Here is a 20,491-nt window from a genome sequence, read left to right as displayed (position 1 = left end):
GGTGCAGGATCGGCGGAGTGGCCATGCTAAATTGCCCTTAATTGGAAAGAAAAGAATTGGCTACTCTAAAATTTTGAAACAAGTACTGCTACCTCAAAGCGCCAGGGACCTGGGTTCAATTCCAGCCTTGGGTGACTGTCTGTGTGGAGTTTGTATGTTTTCCCCTTGTCTGCGTGGGTTTCCTCCAGGTGCTCAGGTTTCCTCCCATACATCTTTGGACTGTGGATTAGGTAGACTGGCCATGCTAAATTGCCTCTTAGTGCCCAGGGATGTGCAAGTTAGTTAGGATTAGTGTGGAAAGGGAAGTGGGTTTAGGTAGAGTGCTCTTTTGGAGGGCTGGTGCAGACTCGATGGACCGAATGGCCTTCTGCACTGCAGAGATTCTATGATTCTGGGTAGCATAAAAGACTGCAGAATCCATTCTCCTTGGAAATAGACAATGATTTTCCACAATGCTTCTTCAACACCAGTGAGAAAGTGCTGCCATCAGTGGGACCTCATCCTGTGTTTTATACACAGCATTTTAATACCGTGCCATGTATCAAATCATAGAGTATCATAGAAGTTACAGTGCAGAAGGAGGCCATTTGGCCCATCGAGTCTGCACCGGCTCTTGGAAAGAGCACCCTATCCAAGCCCACAACTCCGCCCTATCCCCATAACCCCGTAACCCCACCCAACACTAAGGACAATGTTGGACACTAAGGGCAATTTAGCATGGCCAATCCACCTAACCTGCACATCTTTGGACTGTGGGAGGAAACCGGAGCACCCGGAGGAAACCCACGCACACAGGGGGAGAACGTGCAGACTCCGCACAGACAGTGACCCAAGCCGGGAATCGAAACTGGGACCCTGGAGCTGTGAAGCAATTGTGCTAACCACTATGCTCTATGCAAGTGTAAATCCCTTGGGTTTACAATTCGTACCCATTTGCGCGTCATGGCAGCACAATGGTTAGCACCGTTGCTTCACAGCGCCAGGGTCCCAGGTTCGATCCCTGCTTGGATCACTGCCTGTGCAGAATCTGCACGTTCTCCCCGTGCCTGCGTGGGTTTCCTCCGGGTGCTCCAGTTTCCTCCCACAAGTCCCGAAAAACGTGCTTGTAGGTGCATTGGCCATTCTGAATTCCCCCTCTGTGGACCCGAACAGGCGCCGGAATGTGGCGACTAGGGGCTTTTCACAGTAACTTCATTGCAGTGTTAATGTAAGCCTACTTGTGACAATAGTAAAGATTATTAATATTACTTGAAGTTGCTAACTCCATTTCACTTAAGGGCAGCAGTGGACCCGAGTTCTCATGACGCCGAGGACCCAGATTCAATTCCAGCCCTGGGTCATTGACCATGTGGAGTTTGCCCTCATGTCTGCGTGGGTCTCACCCCCACAACACAAAAAGTTATGCAGATGTGAATTGGCCACGCTGAATTGCAAAAACAATAATTGGGTACTCTAAATTTAGTTTTTAAAAACTCCATTTCACTTCTAAGGTTGAGTCAATAAGACATTGAGACTTTGTTTATTACAAGCTGGGCTGTTTTAGATGGTTTCTGTTCCCCAATCCAAAATGTCTCTAGTGCCTCAGACTAATTACTTACACTCCTTCAAGTTGTGGTCCTGCCATCAGAATATCAGTAGGATCAGAGGTAACATCCAGTTCCGGTTCCCCATTATCCATCAGTTTAAGGTTATAAACAATCACCAAAGTTCCTGCAAAGGATGAAAAGAAAATTGTTCAGAATGCAGTACAGGATTAAATAAATATGTACTTCAGAACAGTCCAGCCTTACAACCCTCTGCTGTCACACATTTCAAATACATTCTTTACATCCTCCCCGTGTGTGCGTGGGTTTCCTCCGGGTGCTCCGGTTTCCTCCCACAGTCCAAAGATGTGCAGGTTAGATGGATTGGCCATGATAAATTGCCCTTAGTGTCCAAAATTGCCCTTAGTGTTGGGTGGGGTTACTGGGTTGTGGAGATAGGGTGGAGGTGTTGACCTTGGGTGGGGTGCTCTTTCCAAGAGCTGGTGCAGACTCGATGGGCCGAATGGCCTCCTTCTGCTCTGTAAATTCTATGAATTAAGGCCTCCTCAGCAATTTATAACCTAATTATGAAAGAAGAAGGTTACACCACACAAACAAGCCACTTACCTCATCAAAGCTGTATCAAGTCTGCAATATTTTTCTCCACAATCTATGCTAATGCTACTCTCCTGCTTGCGCACCAGTTCGTTAATATTCTTTTTTCTCATATACAATTCAACAGACGTCCTAGTTTTCTTTCCATTTATAGCTATAAATTCAATAGTCTGCTTTTGAAAAATGTTGTCTACTTATGTTATTAACAGCCTATGTATCCACACGCCAGTTCCTCTATTTGAGACCTTTGCAGAATTATTTTTCCATTCTTACTTCCAAAACCATTCATCTCGTTATCCTATGCCCTCGGCAATCTTTCACATTCTTCTGAAATTTGCCACAACACAATATCAGGGGATGTAGGTTATCAAATTTCTTCAATGGCGAGGTGGTGGTCTACTGGTATTGTCACTGGACTGGTGATCCAGGGACACAGGGTAATACTCTGGAGACCCAGTTTCAAACCCCACCATGGCAGACAGTGGAAACTGAACCCAATAAATATCTGGAATTAAAAGCTGACCATGAAATCACTGTCAATTTTCTTAATAACCCAGTTGGTTCACTAATATCTTTTAGGGAAGGAAATCTGCCATCCATACCAGGTCTGGGCTACATGTGACTCCAGACCCACAGCAATGTGGTTGACTCTGAAATGGCCTAGCAAGCCACTCAGTTGTATTAAAAAACTCACCACAAAGTCTCAACACATGGACTGCAGCTCACCATCACCTTCTTTCTCATGGGGCAATTAGGGATGGGCAACAAATGCTGGCCTAGCCAGCCCACATCACGTAAAAATGAATTTTTAAAATTCAGATAATTTATGGCCTCATTGGTGATCATAACACAGAATGCTATTCCATAGAACACTCATCATTTTCTTTCCAGTCTAAGAATCATCCATTAGTCCCTGTATTTTGCTTTTTGCCTTGAAAGACTATTTCCACTTGTCCACATTACCTTGAATTCCATATGCTTTTATCTTTACCATATACCTTTTGCACGATACCTTATTGTGCTTTTGAAAATCTATATTCAGTATATTTTCCTCATCTATCATTTTTCAAAAGAATTCTAATGTTGGTCAAGTGTGACCACATTGACTGATCCTGAATAATTTATTTATCTGAGTGTTTTCAATCCATAACAAAAGGGGCTGAAAGTTCATCTGCAATGTTAATTGCGAGTAAGGGGGGGGGGCATTGTTTTTTTTTGTTGAAGGTTAAATTTGCAAACTTAATGTTGCCTTGTTACCATAATTGTGGCATACAGCCCAACACAAGCTGTGTTGTTGGCTGCAGGTACGATGGGAGGGTGAGGTTAGGTCTTAAGAGCATGCAAGCCGAACACTTGTTCCAGTTGAAACAGAAATATTGAAAGTGAAAGATGATGGGAGCACCAACCCCGGTAAGGGCTGCAAGATTCACAGATGTCACTTGGGAGGCATTAAATAATGGAGGTGTACAGGAGAGGCCTTCCAGATCTAAAGCCAGGCCTTCTAGGCCCAGAGCCGTTTAAGGTTATCCTGCAAGGCCACCTGCAGTCACCCCCACGCATGCTGTATCTATTGGGGGTGGCTTGGTGCAGGAATCATGGATCCAACAGACCTACGGAATGCAAATTTGAATATGGACATCACATCGGCAAGTAGGGCTGTGAGATGCCAATATATGGCACAGTTAGCACTGCTGCCTCACAGCTCCAGGGACCCGGGTTCAATTCGGCCTCGGGTGACTGTCTGTGTGGAGTTTGCACTTTCACCCTGTCTGTATGGGTTTCCTCAGGATGCTCTGGTTTCCTCCCACAATCCAAAGATGTGCAGGTTAGATGGATTTGCCATGCTAAATTGCCCCTTAGTGTTAGGTGGAGTTACTGGGTAATGGGAATAGGGTGGAGGTGTGGGCTTAAGTAGGGTGCTCTTTCAAAGACCAGTGAGGTCTAGATGGGCCGAATGGACTCCTTCTGCACTACAAATTCTATGATTCTGTGGGGCTGCATCAACTGCTTCTGTGCACGCCTGGATCCCCTCCGTGAGCACCTTTCAAAAAAACGGTAGCAGACACCAGCAGAATGGTTTCTGTAGTGCTGACCCAGCAACCTAATAGTGCATAATGAAGATTAAACTTATTATATACTTTTCTGAAGAGGGCTTCCCATTTGGTGCCCTCCAGTCCTTTAGCACACTTTTATTTTACGGAGCATTAGGAACATTTTAATCCATATGACATCAGACGAATATCACATCGTGTACTTACGAACTGGGCAATTCTAATAATAATAATGATCTTTATTGTCACAAATAGGCTTACATTAACACTGCAATGAAGTTACTGTGAAAATCCCCGAGTCGCCACATTCTGGCGCCTGTTCAGGTACACACAGAGAGAATTCAGAATGTCCAATTCACCTAACAGCAGGCCTTTTGGGACTTGTGGGAGGAAACGGGAGCATCCAGAGGAAACCCACGCAGACACGGGGAGAATGTGCAGACTCCGCAAAGAAAGTGACCCATGTCAGGAATCGAAACGGGGACCCTGACACTGTGAAGCAACAGTGCTACCCACTGTTCTATCGTGCAGCCCATACGGGAGTTCCATGGAGCTTTCATTTTTAATAAAGAGGTTTGAGACGAATAAAAACTCTCAGAACATACAAATGAGGCCAGCATGGTGGCATAGTGGTTAGCGCTGCTGCCTCACGTGCAGAGGGCCTGGGTTCGATCCCGGCTCTGGGTCACTGTCCGTGTGGAGTTTACAAATTCTTCCCGTGTCTCCGTGGTCTCACCCCCACAACCCAAAAAGATGTGCAGGGTCGGTGAATTGACCACGCTAAATTGCCCCTTAATTGGAAAAAAAAAAGAATTGGGTACTCTAAATTTATTTTTAAAAAGTGAAAGATAATATAGGACCACTCTGATCCAATGGAAAGCCCAATGATTTTGAAAGAATCACACTACGCTCCAATCCTTACAGCCTGCAGAGGTTCTTTTATCTAATTATTATGGCATTCAAGATAATCAAAAAACAGGAGCTGTCCAAATTGGAGCACACCTGACAAAGATTTTGCAGCAATTCATGCTAACTTTGAGCCTGCATTCTTACATTGACTAACACCTTTCCCAGCCAAAAGCTGGAACGTTGGATGAATTTCGCCTCCGTGTTACCCAAATTATTTTAATCAATTGTAACCCCTGCCCATCGCCAGTGCTATCAATTTCAAATTATTCATCCTCTGATTTAACATAACAACCGTCTGCAGCCCTACATCCAAATTTACGCTTTCTCCACTGTTCAATTGTTTCTCCGCTATTTTTCTGTCCACCAGTGACACAGCTCTTGTACCCAAATTCTGCTTTAGTCCTGTCATGAGAATGTCACTTTCAGAAATGTTTGGCTGCTCATGTTACTGCAGTGGTGTCAGACTGTGGGTGGAGCTGAGCTCTGGCTCTGCTTTTTAGTTTCACTTTGAGAAAAGCTTGGGTGTATCTGTGTTTTTTTGGTTTCGTTTTGGTGTTGGAGCTGAAGCCAGCCAAAGCAGGTGTACTGTTGTTCTCTCTGCCATGAAAAGACTATCTCTTGATCATTTGGTGAATTCAGAATTATAACTGTTTTCAGTAGTGAATTTAAACCGGATGTGCTTCTGTTAAAAGGTGTTTCTTTTGTCTTCTGGATGTTGTTTGGGAATTTATTAAGGACTCCTTAATGTTGTATTCTTTGGGGGTTGTATTTGAATTAATGGTAGCTATGATGTTCACTGTATGTTTTAAAAAGGTTAACTTGCGTTCATAGAATAAACACTGTTTTGCTTTAAAAAATACTTTTCCATTTCTGCTGTACCACACCTGTAGAGTGGGCCGTGTGCTCCCCATACCACAATCTAGTAAAAGTTGTAGGTCAGGTGAACTCCATGATACACTTAGGGGTTCTCTAAACCCTGGCCCATAACAGTCCTTTTTGGTCACTGTGCCTAACTTACTTCCCATTTGGCACTCATCACTCCCTCAGTAAAGCACTTGGGGCTTCATTATGCAAAAGTAGATATAAAACTGAATACTTTTGTGTTGTAAATTACAAGGTCCTTACCGTTACTGTCTTTGATTTTATCAAACTGCTCCATGACCTCGGATTCAGATTTGAATGGCGAATACTTGTAGATAAGTTCCGTTTCGATGGCAAATTTCTCAGGGTTCTCAGTGATGGGCTCTCTGGTTCTGGAATTCCATGTTGGAAGTGGAACTATCACCTTTCCCACCCCCCCCAAAAAAGACATGTGTTACTAAAATAAAACATGCACAGATAATGTTCAGGACATTATCATCCCCACTGTGTGTGCATAAGCTATTAAACATAAGATATTAAACCATAAGACATGGCCGCTTCCTGATTTGTGAAGGCTGCGTAATAATAACCAGAAGCCCCCAGCTCAATTCCTCATCCATACAGAATGATTTGATCTCAGCTTGGCTGGCAGCAGGGGTATTAGCCTGAACCTAGTGGAGTACTGCAGCGACAACAATCTAGCTCTCAATGCCAGCAAAGCTAAAGAACTTGTCATTGACTTCAGGAAGCAAAATACTGCACACACCATTGTCTGCATCAACGGGGACAAGCTGGAGATGGTTATCAGCTTCAAATTCCTAGGGGTGCATAACCAAAAATCTGTCCTGGTCCACCATGCGGCGCTACCACCAAGAAAGCACAACAGCGCCTATACTTCCTCAGGAAACTAAGGAAATTCGGCATGTCCACATTGACTCTTAGCAACTTTTACAGATGCACCATAGAAAGCATCCTATCTGGCTTCATCACAGCCTGGTATGGCAACTGCTCGGGCCAAGACCGCAAGAAACTTCAGAGAGTCGTGAACGCAGCCCAGCCCATCACACGAACCTGCCTTCCATCCATTGACTCGTATCTACACTTCCCGCTGTCTGGGGAAAGCGGGCAGCATAATCAATGACCCCTCCCACTCTTCCATTGGGCAGGAGATACAAAAGTCTGAGAACACGCCCGAACAAATTCAAAAACAGCTTCTTCCCCGCTGTTACCAGACTCCTCAATGACCCTCTTTTGGACTGATCTGATCAATACTACACTCCTGTATGCTTCACCCAGTGCCGGTGTCTATGCATTTACATTGTATACTTTGTGTTGCCCTATTATGTATTTTATTTTAATTTTATTTTCATGTACTAAATAGTCTGTTTGAGCTGCTCGCAGAAAAATACTTTTTATTGTACATCGGTACACGTGACAATAAACCAGTCCAATCCAATTAAAACGGCCTCCTGCTACCTTAGTTTGAGACAGGAGAAACGGACAGGGTTCCCACTCCTCACCCACTGACCACAACTTGTGAGTGAACAGATGTGGGAATTATGGCAGGACAGGAGTGGAATAATTTGGTACACAACATTTGATCTCACCGTAAAAAAAATTTCAAGTTGGGGCAGCATGGTGGCACAGTGGTTAGTGCTGTGGACCCGGATTCGATCCCAGCCCTGGGTCAATGCCTGTGTGGAGTTTGCACATTCTCCCCATGTCTGCATGGGTTTCACCCCCACAACCCAAAGATGTGCAGGGTAGGTGGATTGGCCACACTAAATTGCCCTTTAATTGGAAAAAAAATAATTGGGGACTCTAAATTTTTTTTAAATGATTCGAGTCAGCACGGGCAGCACAGTGGTTAGCACAATTGCTTCACAGCTCCAGGGTCCCAGGTTCGATTCCTGGCTTGGGTCACTATCTGTGGGGAGTCCGCACGTTCTCCCTGTGTGTGCGTGGTTTTCCTCCTGGTGCTCCGGTTTCCTCCCAAAGTCTAAAGATGTGCAGGTTAGGTGGACTGGCCATGATAAATTGCCCTTAGTGTCCAAAATTGCCCTTAGTATCAGGTGGGGTTACTGGGTTATGGGGATAGGGTGGAGGTGTGGGCTTGGGTAGGGTACTCTTTCCAAGAGCCGGTGCAGGCTCGATGGGTTGAATGGCCTCCTTCTGCACTGTAAATTCTATGATTCTCAATGAATCTATGATTCTATGAGTCAGGTATGGATAATTGGTGAGGCAGCACAATGGGTTAGCCCTGATGGCTCACGCGCCGAGGTCCCAGGTTCGATCCTGGCTCTGGGTCACTGTCCGTGTGGGGTTTGCACCATCTCCCCGTGCTTGCGTGGGTTTCGCCCCCCACAACCCAAAGATTTGCAGGGTAGGTGGATTGGCCACACTAAATTGCCCCTTAATTGGAAAAAATGAATTGGGTACTCTAAATTTATTTTTATAAAAAGGTATGGAAAATTGGGGGCAACGAAACCAGTGAGATAAATATGCAGAACGGTTTGTTTTAAAATAAAACTAACCTCATCAATCCCTTCCTCTTCATGAAATGTTCGTGAAAGGAAAACACAGGTCATCGTCTCCTCTTTTTTTGAGAAAAGAATGAAGTCTTTCCCAATTCGCATTGAACCACTGCATAGAGAAGAAAAAAGAAAAATCCAAGATATTTAAATGTTAAATAATCCGTGTTGTATTCAACATTAGCTCTATGTCATGCCTAACACCTACACAGAAGTTAACTATTCTCAAATCCACTGCTAAAGAAATCTAATAGCAGAATATCTTTTGTCAGGATAGGCTGTTATTTGGAGATGGTAATGCTCCTACAACATTGTTACTGTTGCCCTTCATGGTGGTAAAGATTGGGAGGGAACAAGATGCTGTCAAATTAACAAAATTTTGCTTTCTCATCATTCTCGTAGCCTACCTTTCTTCAAGGCCTCAGCTCATCTTTTTGTTCCAATTTCTTCCAGACTTGAATCACCTTCCAGAACCTTTAGATATCTAGTCCCTGGCCTTTTCTACTTCCCATCCCTCTTGCACATAGTCAGAGTGCTCAAAAGCTTTGATCCTGCTCTTTCAAAATCCCTACCTAATTCTTTCAAACGTTCCCCTTCCCATCTTTTAAAAAACTCTTCGGGCAAACTTTTAATCACTCCTCTCAATTTCTAACTCCATGGATCAACACCTATTCCTTGATCTCTATAAAGGACAAAATTTGCCGCTCACTATCCACCGTCCCATCAAAACAAATGTTACCACTAAACACATTTGTTCAAATGGAAGCATTTTGCCTATGACTGTCTGTACAGTGATGGCTTTGTTGAGGTTTAGCTAGTTCCAGGTATATGACTACAGAAAATTTCAAAATCTACAAAGGAGGAGGTAGTTGATGAGAACGTTAGCTTTTAAACATTTAACTTTTCATTGTTTAAATGTTCGTCAATTATGAAATGGCAATGGAAAATACAAAAACCCCATCATCACTTCAACGAGGGCGTGGTTAACACTGCTGCCTCAAGGCGCAGAGGGCCTGGGTTCGATCCCGGTCCCAGTCCTTGTGGAGTTTGCATTCTCCCCGTGTCTGCCTGGGTCTCAACCCACAACCCAAAAAGATATGCAACGTAGGTGGATTGGCTACGCTAAATTGCCCCTTAATTGGAAAAAAAATAATTGGGTACTCTAAATTTATTTTAAAAATCAATACACAAAACAATACGTATTAATTGAAAATTGAAAAACATACGACTTGAGTCCATTTCCATACTGTCCAATCTGCGTGGATTCTGGAGTCCTTTTGGCAGATTTCCCGAACTGAATGACGCTGGCAGCCTCATCTGTTGGAAGGAACAACTTAGAAAAGTCCCCAGTAAAAGAAAACCCAAGCATCGAACATATTGCTAATTCCAGCGGCACAGGACCATGGTTGGTCCAATGTCAATAAACGTGCACAACCCATCATTACTTAACAAGCTGTGGTGCTTGAAATTATGTTTTAGGAGAGTTAAAAATGACATTATGACAAATGGTTAGTCTTTGCTAGTGGCTGGGAAAGGGAAACAAACCGTGGTTTGTGTCATTCACCACTCATTGAATACCACCAGGTTTAAAGCTACCATGAGACAGTAAGCAGCAAGGTCAAGGTTTGCACACTTGGGCAGAATTGCAACATTAGTTTTTACAATTAATATATGCCTTTTTCAAGCATAGTCATACACAACTCAAGGGCACGGTGCCATGGAGTAGTGTGCAGTGCCACACAAAGTGTTACAGCATCTGCCACTCCATTGTGAAATCTTCTATGCATCACCAAATCCCCTAAAGAGTAAACAATATCAATCTGGAGGCATTTTTGTTTACTGGCAGGGATGACTTAGTGCAAACAGATCAGTCTCTAGTTTGAAAATCTTGAACAAAGGGAGCAGGGAGGAAATAAAATCTTACCTTCCTGTAGCTTGAAGCCCAACAGTTAATCGCCTACAAAACAGTGGCGACACTTCAAAATAATTCACTGGCTTTCTAATTGCAAGTTCATTCTTGGTGCTACATTATTGCAGGTAATCCTTAAAATTGTTGGAACTTCATTTATATTTCCCCCAGTACCCTTTAGAGGATGAACTCTGGAAACCAGAGTCAAAATTTTACCCAATGTTCCTAACTAAATTAACTTGTGTAATTAATCCAACTGTAATGAGAACACAATTTGTAGCCTTGAGCTGTGCAATAAATAATCCACCCCTTTCTAGCATGGGCTTGCTGCAATTTTGAAAACTTCCTTTGCATGGTATTGAATTTTTTTTTAAAGTCCCATATTCAATCCGGCCAAGGCATCATAAACAATTCTTTGCATTGCTGGGGAAAGGCAAAAAGAATGCCAAATGCAATTATTAGCAGTGGAAGAAAAAAAACTGTCTCTAGCACTACATGGCAGGTTGCGAGCATTGTAGTCTTGAAACTGCAGAAAAGAAACTCAAGCTGCCATGCCACTGGAGCCCACTAACTAGCTTCAACTGAAGTGTACAAAACAGTAATAACTACTACTGGCTGTTTCCAAAATTGACAAGTCATCAAATTAAACTCGCTATTGGCAGCTGCTCTTGAACAGTCTGCATTGTCTTGCAGTTCTTATTTCCATGGCAAAAGCTCCTCACCTCTCTCCACTTTGACAGCAGGCGAGGCTCCAGAAATTGGCCCTGATTGTATCAGGGGTGTGCAAAACAATGTGTTTTTAGCAAGAATTGTCCTTCCACTGCAACTATTCATCTCGAGTTACACCATCTCATGCTATACCTCGGTTTGAATTGTATCTCTTATCTGTGCCAATCCTCAAGTATCACATCAGGATGATGTTTACTTACTGCAATCCATTCCAGCTCCATCGTCCAGAAAACATAACATAAACGTTCCTCGCAAATCTATATTACGAACTGAAAAACAGATATTAAATTTTAGCTGGAACCACAGGGGACATAAAATATGCTTAAGTACTTCTAACATGAAGCAGTCAAATGCCAAGCGTAGGATGGTTTAGGAGCTGACTGAAGATCCCTCTAAATAGTTAACCTCACCTCAGAAGGGTGACATAATGGTTAGCACTGCTACCTCAGCACCAGGGACCTGGGTTCAATTCTGGCCTTGGGTTACTGTCTGTGTGGAGTTTGCACTTGCTCTTATTTTCCACTGGTGCTCCAGCTTTTGCTCAGTCCAAAAATGTCAGGCCTTTCTAAATTGACCTTTAGTGTCCAAAGTTCTGTGGGGTTATGGGGATAGGGCAGGGTAGTGAAACTAGGTTAGGGTGCTCTTACAGAGGATCAGTTTACTCAATGGGCCGAATGGCCTCCTTCTGCCCTGTAGGAATTCTATGGCTTTAAGACCATCAGAGGAACATACGTAATGCCCATAACAGCCATCATCTGATTAACACTGCCAAATTACTATGATTAATTGCAAGTAATGGGTTGTTTATACTGTGGACTCTAAAGCACCAGGAATCAATGAAGACTGTCCCTTCCCTAATTAAGATTTTTATCATTGGTACAAAGGGACTTCCATTTGTACTACACGAGATAAACCTAGGTCTTAGTTGTAAAAGGAAACTATAAACTATTAAACTATGCAGTTCACTGTGCTTATATTAAATTAAATTAAAAGGGGAATAACAGGACTTCCGGGTGCGGCGATGACCAGCTGAGTCGCACGTTTCAGCAGCTCCCTGTGAAACGGACTTTTGGGCTCTTGATAGGAGCCCCAACGGCAATTTTGACGGCTAAAAACACTGTGCGGTAAACCAGAAGGGAATCCCCCCTGGATACGGATGGAAAAAGGAGGAGAGAGTGGCCAGATTGCAGTGGATCCTTTAGAATAGCGGCAAGGAAGGCAAGCAAAAACCAAGATGGCGTCGGAAGGTGGCAGTTTAACATGAGGCCCTGAACAACAAGAGTTCTTGAAATGCTGTGTGGAAGAGATCAAAAAGGAAATGAAGAAAGAGCTGTTGGCCCCGATACTACAGGCGATCGAAGGGCTAAAGGAGGAACAAAAGACCCAGGAGCAGGAGCTTCGGGTCGTGAAGGCAAAGGCAGCCGAGAATGAGGACGATATACAGGGCCTGGTGGTGAAGACGGAGACGCAGGAGGCACATCAGAAACGATGTGTGGGAAGGTTGGAGGCACTGGAAAACAACGCAAGGAGGAACAACCTGAGGATTCTTGGTCTTCCTGAAGGTGTGGAGGGAGCGGACGTCGGGGCATACGTGAGCACGATGCTGCACTCGTTAATGGGAGCAGAGGCCCCGGTGGGTCCGTTGGAGGTGGAGGGAGCATACCGAGTGATGGCGCGAGGACCGAGAGCAGGAGAAATTCCCAGAGCCATAGTGGTGAGATTCCTCCGTTTTAAGGATAGAGAAATGGTCCTTAGATGGGCGAAGAAAACTCGGAGCAGTAAATGGGAGAACGCGGTGATCCGCGTTTATCAAGACTGGAGTGCGGAGGTGGCGAGAAGGAGGGCGAGCTTTAATCGGGCCTAGGCGGTGCTTCATAAAAAGATAAAATTTGGAATGCTGCAACCGGCAAGACTGTGGGTCACATATCGAGGGAGGCACCACTACTTTGAGACGGCGGATGAAGCGTGGACTTTTATTGTGGAAGAAAAACTGGAATGAGCGGGTTATTAAAAAGAACGTTCGAACAAAGTGGTGGGGCGAATGTGGGGGGCAAAGAGGGGTTTTATGTACTAATCCTGCGATGTGGTAACTTTTCTCTCTCCCACAGGTGGTGATGGGGGGAGGGGAGGTGGAGGAGATGGGGCGTTGGCCATTGGGGGCGGGGCCAAGGGAGAAGCGCGGGCTTGGTTCCCGCGCTATGATAATCATGGCGGGAATTGAGAAGCAGGAAGGAGGGGGCGTCGCACGGTGCGAGCCGAGGTCACGGGGGGAAGCCGAGGTCAGCCAGAGTTTGCTGACTTCTGGGAGCAACATGGGGGGAGTAATTACGCTAGCGGGGGATCTAGCGGGGGGGGGGTGGGAGGGGGGGGAATTACAGGGTTGCTGCTGCTGGGGAGAGGGGGGAGCTGGTATGGGAGAGGATGGGCGGGGGGGCACCGCCTGGGGGAGATACAGCTGCGTGGGAACCGGGTGAGGAGCTGGAAAAAGGTGATGGCTAATCGACAAGGGGGGGGGTAGGAAGCCCCCCAACTCGGCTGATCACGTGGAACGTGAGAGGGCTGAACGGGCCGATAAAGAGGGCACGGGTACTCGCACACCTTAAGAAACTTAAGGCAGATGTGGTTATGTTACAGGAAACGCACCTGAAACTGATAGACCAGGTTAGGCTGCGCAAAGGATGGGTGGGGCAGGTGTTCCATTGGGGGCTAGGTGCGAAAAACAGGTGGGTGGCTATATTAGTGGGGAAGCGGGTAATGTTCGAGGCAAAGACTATAGTGGCGGATAACGGGGGCAGATACGTGATGGTGAGTGGCAAACTACAGGGGGAGACGGTGGTTTTGGTAAACGTATATGCCCCAAACTGGGAAGATGCCAATTTTATGAGGCGGATGCTAGGACGCATTCCGGACCTAGAGATGGGAAAGCTGATAATGGGGGGAGATTTTAATACGGTGTTGGAACCAGGGCTGGATAGGTCGAAGTCCAGGACTGGAAGGAGGCCGGCAGCAGCCAAGGTACTTAAAGATTTTATGGAGCAGATGGGAGGTGTAGACCCGTGGAGATTTAGCAGACCTAGGAGTAAGGAGTTCTCGTTTTTCTCCTATGTCCATAAAGTCTACTCGCGAATAGACTTTTTTGTGCTGGGTAGGGCATTGATCCCGAAGGTGAGGGGAACGGAGTATACGGCTATAGCCATTTCGGATCACGCTCCACACTGGGTGGACTTGGAGATAGGGGAGGAAACAGGAGGGCGCCCACCCTGGAGAATGGACATGGGACTAATGGCAGATGAGGGGGTGTGTCTATGGGTGAGGGGGTGCATTGAAAAGTACTTGGAACTCAATGATAATGGGGAGGTCCAGGTGGGAGTGGTCTGGGAGGCGTTGAAGGCGGTGGTTAGAGGGGAGCTGATATCAATAAGGGCACATAAAGGGAAGCAGGAGAGTAAGGAACGGGAGCGGTTGCTGCAAGAACTTTTGAGGGTGGACAGACAATATGCGGAAGCACCGGAGGAGGGACTGTACAGGGAAAGGCAAAGGCTACATGTAGAATTTGACTTGCTGACTACAGGCACTGCAGAGGCACAATGGAGGAAGGCACAGGGTGTACAGTACGAATATGGGGAGAAGGCGAGCAGGTTGCTGGCACACCAATTGAGGAAAAGGGGAGCAGCGAGGGAAATAGGGGGAGTGAGGGATGAGGAAGGAGAGATGGAGCGGGGAGCGGAGAGAGTGAATGGAGTGTTCAAGACATTTTATAAAAAATTATATGAAGCTCAACCCCCGGATGGGAGGGAGAGAATGATGGGCTTCTTGGATCGGCTGGAATTTCCCAAGGTGGAAGAGCAGGAAAGGGTGGGACTGGGAGCACAGATCGAGGTAGAAGAAGTGGTGAAAGGAATTAGGAGCATGCAGGCGGGAAAGGCCCCGGGACCGGATGGATTCCCAGTCGAATTCTATAGAAAATATGTGGACTTGCTCGCCCCGGTACTGACGAGGACCTTTAATGAGGCAAAGGAAAGGGGACAACTGCCCCCGACTATGTCTGAAGCAACGATATCGCTTCTCTTAAAGAAGGAAAAGGACCCGCTACAATGCGGGTCCTATAGACCTATTTCCCTCCTAAATGTAGATGCCAAGGTCCTGGCCAAGGTAATGGCAATGAGAATAGAGGAATGTGTCCCGGGGGTGGTCCACGAGGACCAAACTGGGTTTGTGAAGGGGAGACAGCTGAACACGAATATACGGAGGTTGTTAGGGTAATGATGATGGCCCCACCAGAGGGAGAAACGGAGATAGTAGTGGCGATGGATGCCGAGAAAGCATTTGATAGAGTGGAGTGGGATTATTTGTGGGAGGTGTTGAGGAGATTTGGTTTTGGAGAGGGGTATGTTAGATGGGTGCAGCTGTTGTATAGGGCCCCAGTGGCGAGCGTGGTCACGAATGGACGGGGATCTGCATATTTTCGGCTCCATAGAGGGACAAGGCAGGGATGCCCTCTGTCCCCATTATTGTTTGCACTGGCGATTGAGCCCCTGGCGATAGCGTTGAGGGGTTCCAAGAAGTGGAGGGGAGTACTTAGGGGAGGAGAAGAGCACCGGGTATCTTTGTATGCGGACGATTTGCTACTATACGTGGCGGACCCGGCGGAGGGGATGCCAGAAATAATGTGGATACTTGGGGAGTTTGGGGATTTTTCAGGGTATAAATTGAACATGGGGAAAAGTGAGTTGTTTGTGGTGCATCCAGGGGAGCAGAGTAGAGAAATAGAGGACCTACCGTTGAGGAAGGTAACAAGGGACTTTCGTTACCTGGGGATCCAGATAGCTAAGAATTGGGGCACATTGCATAGGTTAAATTTAACGCGGTTGGTGGAACAGATGGAGGAGGATTTCAAGAGATGGGATATGGTATCCCTGTCAATGGCAGGGAGGGTGCAGGCGGTTAAGATGGTGGTCCTCCCGAGATTCCTCTTTGTGTTTCAGTGCCTCCCGGTGGTGATCACGAAGGCTTTTTTAAAAAGGATTGAAAAGAGCATCATGGGTTTTGTGTGGGCCGGGAAGACCCCGAGAGTGAGGAAGGGATTCTTACAGCGTACCAGGGATTGGGGGGGGCTGGCACTACCGAGCCTAAGTGAGTATTATTGGGCCGCTAATATTTCTTTTTTTTTTTTTAAATAATATTTTATTGAAAATTTTTGGTCAACCAACACAGTACATTGTGCATCCTTTACACAACATTATAACAATACAGATAATAATGACCTTTTTTATTTGAACAAGAACAAAAGAAAACAACAACAAATAAATAAATATTAAATAACAAAAAATAAAAACCAGCCCTAATTGGCAATTGCCTTGTCTCAGGCCACCTCCCCCCCCCCACCCCCCAAGCCCTGGGCTGCTGCTGCTGCCTTCTTTGTTCTCCCCTATCTATCTTTCCGCAAGATATTCGACGAACGGTTGCCACCGCCTAGTAAACCCTTGAGCCGACCCCCTTAGGACGAACTTAATCCGCTCTAACTTTATGAACCCCGCCATATCATTTATCCAGGTCTCCACCCCCGGGGGCTTGGCTTCTTTCCACATTAGCAATATTCTGCGCCGGGCTACTAGGGACGCAAAGGCCAAAACATCGGCCTCTTTCGCCTCCTGCACTCCCGGCTCTTGTGCAACCCCAAATATAGCCAACCCCCAGCTTGGTTCGACCCGGACTCCTACTACTTTCGAAAGCACCTTTGTCACCCCCATCCAAAACCCCTGTAGTGCCGGGCATGACCAAAACATATGGGTATGATTCGCTGGGCTTCTCGAGCACCTCACACACCTATCCTCCACCCCAAAAAATTTACTGAGCCGTGTTCCAGTCATATGTGCCCTGTGTAATACCTTAAACTGAATCAGGCTTAGCCTGGCGCACGAGGACGACGAGTTTACCCTGTTTAGGGCATCTGCCCACATCCCCTCCTCAATCTCCTCCCCTAGCTCTTCTTCCCATTTCCCTTTTAGTTCGTCCATCATAGTCTCCCCTTCGTCTCTCATTTCCCTATATATATCCGACACCTTACCGTCCCCCACCCATTTCTTTGAGATGACTCTGTCCTGCACCTCTTGTGTCGGGAGCTGCGGGAATTCCCTCACCTGCTGCCTCGCAAAAGCCCTCAATTGCATATACCTGAATGCATTCCCTTGGGGCAACCCATATTTCTCGGTCAGCGCTCCCAGACTCGCAAACTTCCCATCCACAAATAGATCTTTCAATTGCGTTATACCTGCTCTTTGCCACATTCCATATCCCCCATCCATTCCCCCCGGGGCAAACCTATGGTTGTTTCTTATCGGGGACCCCCCCCAGTGCTCCGGTCTTTCCCCTATGTCGTCTCCACTGTCCCCAAATCTTCAGTGTAGCTACCACCACCGGACTCGTGGTATAGTTCCTTGGTGAGAACGGCAATGGGGCTGTCACCATAGCCTGCAGGCTGGTCCCCCTACAGGACGCCCTCTCTAATCTCTTCCACGCCGCTCCTTCCTCCTCTCCCATCCACTTACTCACCATTGAAATATTAGCGGCCCAATAATACTCACTTAGGCTCGGTAGTGCCAGCCCCCCCCTATCCCTACTACGCTGTAAGAATCCCTTCCTCACTCTCGGAGTCTTCCCGGCCCAAACAAAACCCATAATACTCTTTTCTATCCTTTTGAAAAAAGCCTTCGTGATCACCACCGGGAGACACTGAAACACAAAAAGGAATCTCGGGAGGACCACCATCTTAACTGCCTGCACCCTCCCTGCCATTGACAATGCTACCATGTCCCATCTCTTGAAATCTTCCTCCATCTGTTCCACCAACCGCGTCAAATTTAGCCTGTGCAATGTGCCCCAATTCTTAGCTATCTGGATCCCCAGGTAACGAAAGTCTCTTGTTACCTTCCTCAACGGTAGGTCTTCTATTTCTCTACTCTGCTCCCCTGGATGCACCACAAACAGCTCACTCTTTCCCATGTTCAATTTATACCCTGGAAAATCCCCAAACTCCCCAAGTATCCGCATTATTTCTGGCATCCCCTCCGCTGGATCCGCCACATATAGTAGCAGATCATCCGCATATAAAGATACCCGGTGTTCTTCTCCTCCCCTAAGTATTCCCCTCCATCCCTTGGAACCTCTCAGCGCTATCGCCAGGGGCTCAATCGCCAGTGCAAACAGTAATGGGGACAGAGGACATCCCTGCCTTGTCCCTCTATGGAGCCGAAAATATGCCGATCCCCGTCCATTCGTGACCACACTCGCCACTGGGGCCCTATACAACAGCTGCACCCATCTAACATACCCCTCTCCGAACCCAAATCTCCTCAACACCTCCCACAGATAATCCCACTCCACTCTATCAAATGCTTTCTCGGCATCCATCGCCACTACTATCTCCGTTTCACCCTCTGGTGGGGCCATCATCATTACCCCTAACAACCTCCGTATGTTCGTGTTCAGCTGTCTCCCCTTCACAAACCCAGTTTGGTCCTCATGAACCACCCCCGGGACACATTCCTCTATTCTCATTGCCATTACCTTGGCCAAGACCTTGGCATCTACATTGAGGAGGGAGATTGGTCTGTAGGACCCGCATTGTAGCGGATCCTTTTCCTTCTTTAAAAGAAGCGATATCGTTGCTTCTGACATAGTCGGGGGCAGTTGTCCCCTTTCCTTTGCCTCGTTGAAGGTCCTCGTCAGTAGCGGGGCGAGCAAGTCCAAATATTTTCTGTAAAATTCAACTGGGAATCCGTCCGGTCCCGGGGCCTTTCCCGTCTGCATGTTCCTAATTCCTTTCACCACTTCTTCTACCGTGATCTGTGCTCCCAATCCCATCCTTTCCTGCTCTTCCACCTTGGGAATTTCCAGCCGATCCAAAAACTCCATCATTCTCTCCCTCCCATCCGGGGGTTGAGCTTCATACAATTTTTTATAAAATGTCTTAAACACTTCATTCACTCTCTCCGCTCCCCGCTCCGTCTCTCCATCTTCGTCTCTCACCCCCCCTATTTCCCTCGCTGCTCCCCTTTTCCTCAATTGGTGTGCCAGCAATCTGCTCGCCTTCTCTCCATATTCATACTGTACACCCTGCGCCTTCCTCCATTGTGCCTCTGCAGTGCCTGTGGTCAGCAAGTCAAATTCCACATGCAGCCTTTGCCTTTCCCTATACAGTCCCTCCTCTGGTGCTTCCGCATACTGTCTGTCCACCCTCAAAAGTTCTTGCAACAACCACTCCCGTTCCTTACTCTCCTGCTTCCCTTTATGTGTCCTTATTGATATCAGCTCCCCCCTAACCACCGCCTTCAACGCCTCCCAGACCACTCCCACCTGAACCTCCCCATTGTCATTGAGTTCCAAGTACTTTTCAATGCATCCCCTCACCCTTAAGCACACCCCCTCATCCGCCATTAGTCCCATATCCATTCTCCAGGGTGGACGCCCTCTTGTTTCCTCCCCTATCTCCAAGTCTACCCAGTGTGGGGCATGATCCGAAATGGCTATAGCCGTATATTCCGTTCCCCTCACCCTCGGGATCAATGCCCTACCCAACACAAAAAAGTCTATGCGTGAATAGACTTTATGGACATAGGAGAAAAACGAGAACTCCTTACTCCTAGGTCTACTGAATCTCCACGGGTCCACCCCTCCCATCTGCTCCATAAAATCCTTAAGCACCTTGGCTGCTGCCGGCCTCCTACCAGTCCTGGACTTCGACCTATCCAGCCTTGGTTCCAACACCGTGTTAAAGTTTCCCCCCATTATCAGCTTTCCGGTCTCTAGGTCTGGGATGCGTCCTAGCAATCAGCTTTCCGGTCTCTAGGTCTGGGATGCGTCCTAGCATTCGCCTCATAAAATTGGCATCGTCCCAATTCGGGGCATACACGTTTACCAACACCACCATCTCACCCTGTAATTTGCCACTCACCATCACGTATCTGCCTCCCGTTATCCGCCACTATAGTCTTTGCCTCGAACATTACCCGCTTCCCCACTAATATAGCCACCCCCCTGTTTTTCGCATCCAGCCCCGAATGGAACACCTGCCCTACCCATCCTTTGCGCAACCTAACCTGATCTATCAGTTTCAGGTGCGTTTCCTGTACCATGACCACATCTGCTTTAAGTTTCTTAAGGTGTGCGAGTACTCGTGCCCTCTTTATCGGCCCGTTAAGCCCCCTCACGTTCCACGTGATCAGCCGAGTTGGGGGGCTTCCCACCCCCCCCCCCCTTGCCGGTTAGCCATCATCTTTTTCCAGCTTCTCGCCCAGTTCCCACGCGGCTGTATTTCTCCCAGACGGTGCCCCCCCCGCCCATCCTTTCCCGCACCCACTCCCC

General features: G+C 46.9%; 1 protein-coding gene across 2 annotated transcripts in view; it reads right to left on the bottom strand.

The window, feature by feature from the left end:
- morc2 (MORC family CW-type zinc finger 2) overlaps positions 1-20,491 on the bottom strand; it is a 203,786-nt gene that overhangs the window by 102,788 nt on the left and 80,507 nt on the right. For both annotated transcript variants that reach the window (XR_011936455.1, XM_072484185.1), the window contains exons 4-8: positions 11,329-11,397; positions 9,717-9,807; positions 8,494-8,602; positions 6,224-6,383; positions 1,599-1,710 (exon numbers count right to left, since the gene is read on the bottom strand). Coding sequence is in view for 1 of the 2 variants with exons in the window: in XM_072484185.1 (XP_072340286.1) it covers positions 1,599-1,710; positions 6,224-6,383; positions 8,494-8,602; positions 9,717-9,807; positions 11,329-11,397 (541 nt within the window). In the remaining variant the exon portion in view is untranslated. The remainder of the gene's footprint in view (positions 1-1,598; positions 1,711-6,223; positions 6,384-8,493; positions 8,603-9,716; positions 9,808-11,328; positions 11,398-20,491) is intronic.

Source organism: Scyliorhinus torazame, chromosome 1, assembly GCF_047496885.1.
Source record: "Scyliorhinus torazame isolate Kashiwa2021f chromosome 1, sScyTor2.1, whole genome shotgun sequence".
Classification (NCBI taxonomy): Eukaryota; Metazoa; Chordata; class Chondrichthyes; order Carcharhiniformes; family Scyliorhinidae; genus Scyliorhinus; species Scyliorhinus torazame.
This window is presented reverse-complemented; position numbering and strand designations above follow the sequence as displayed.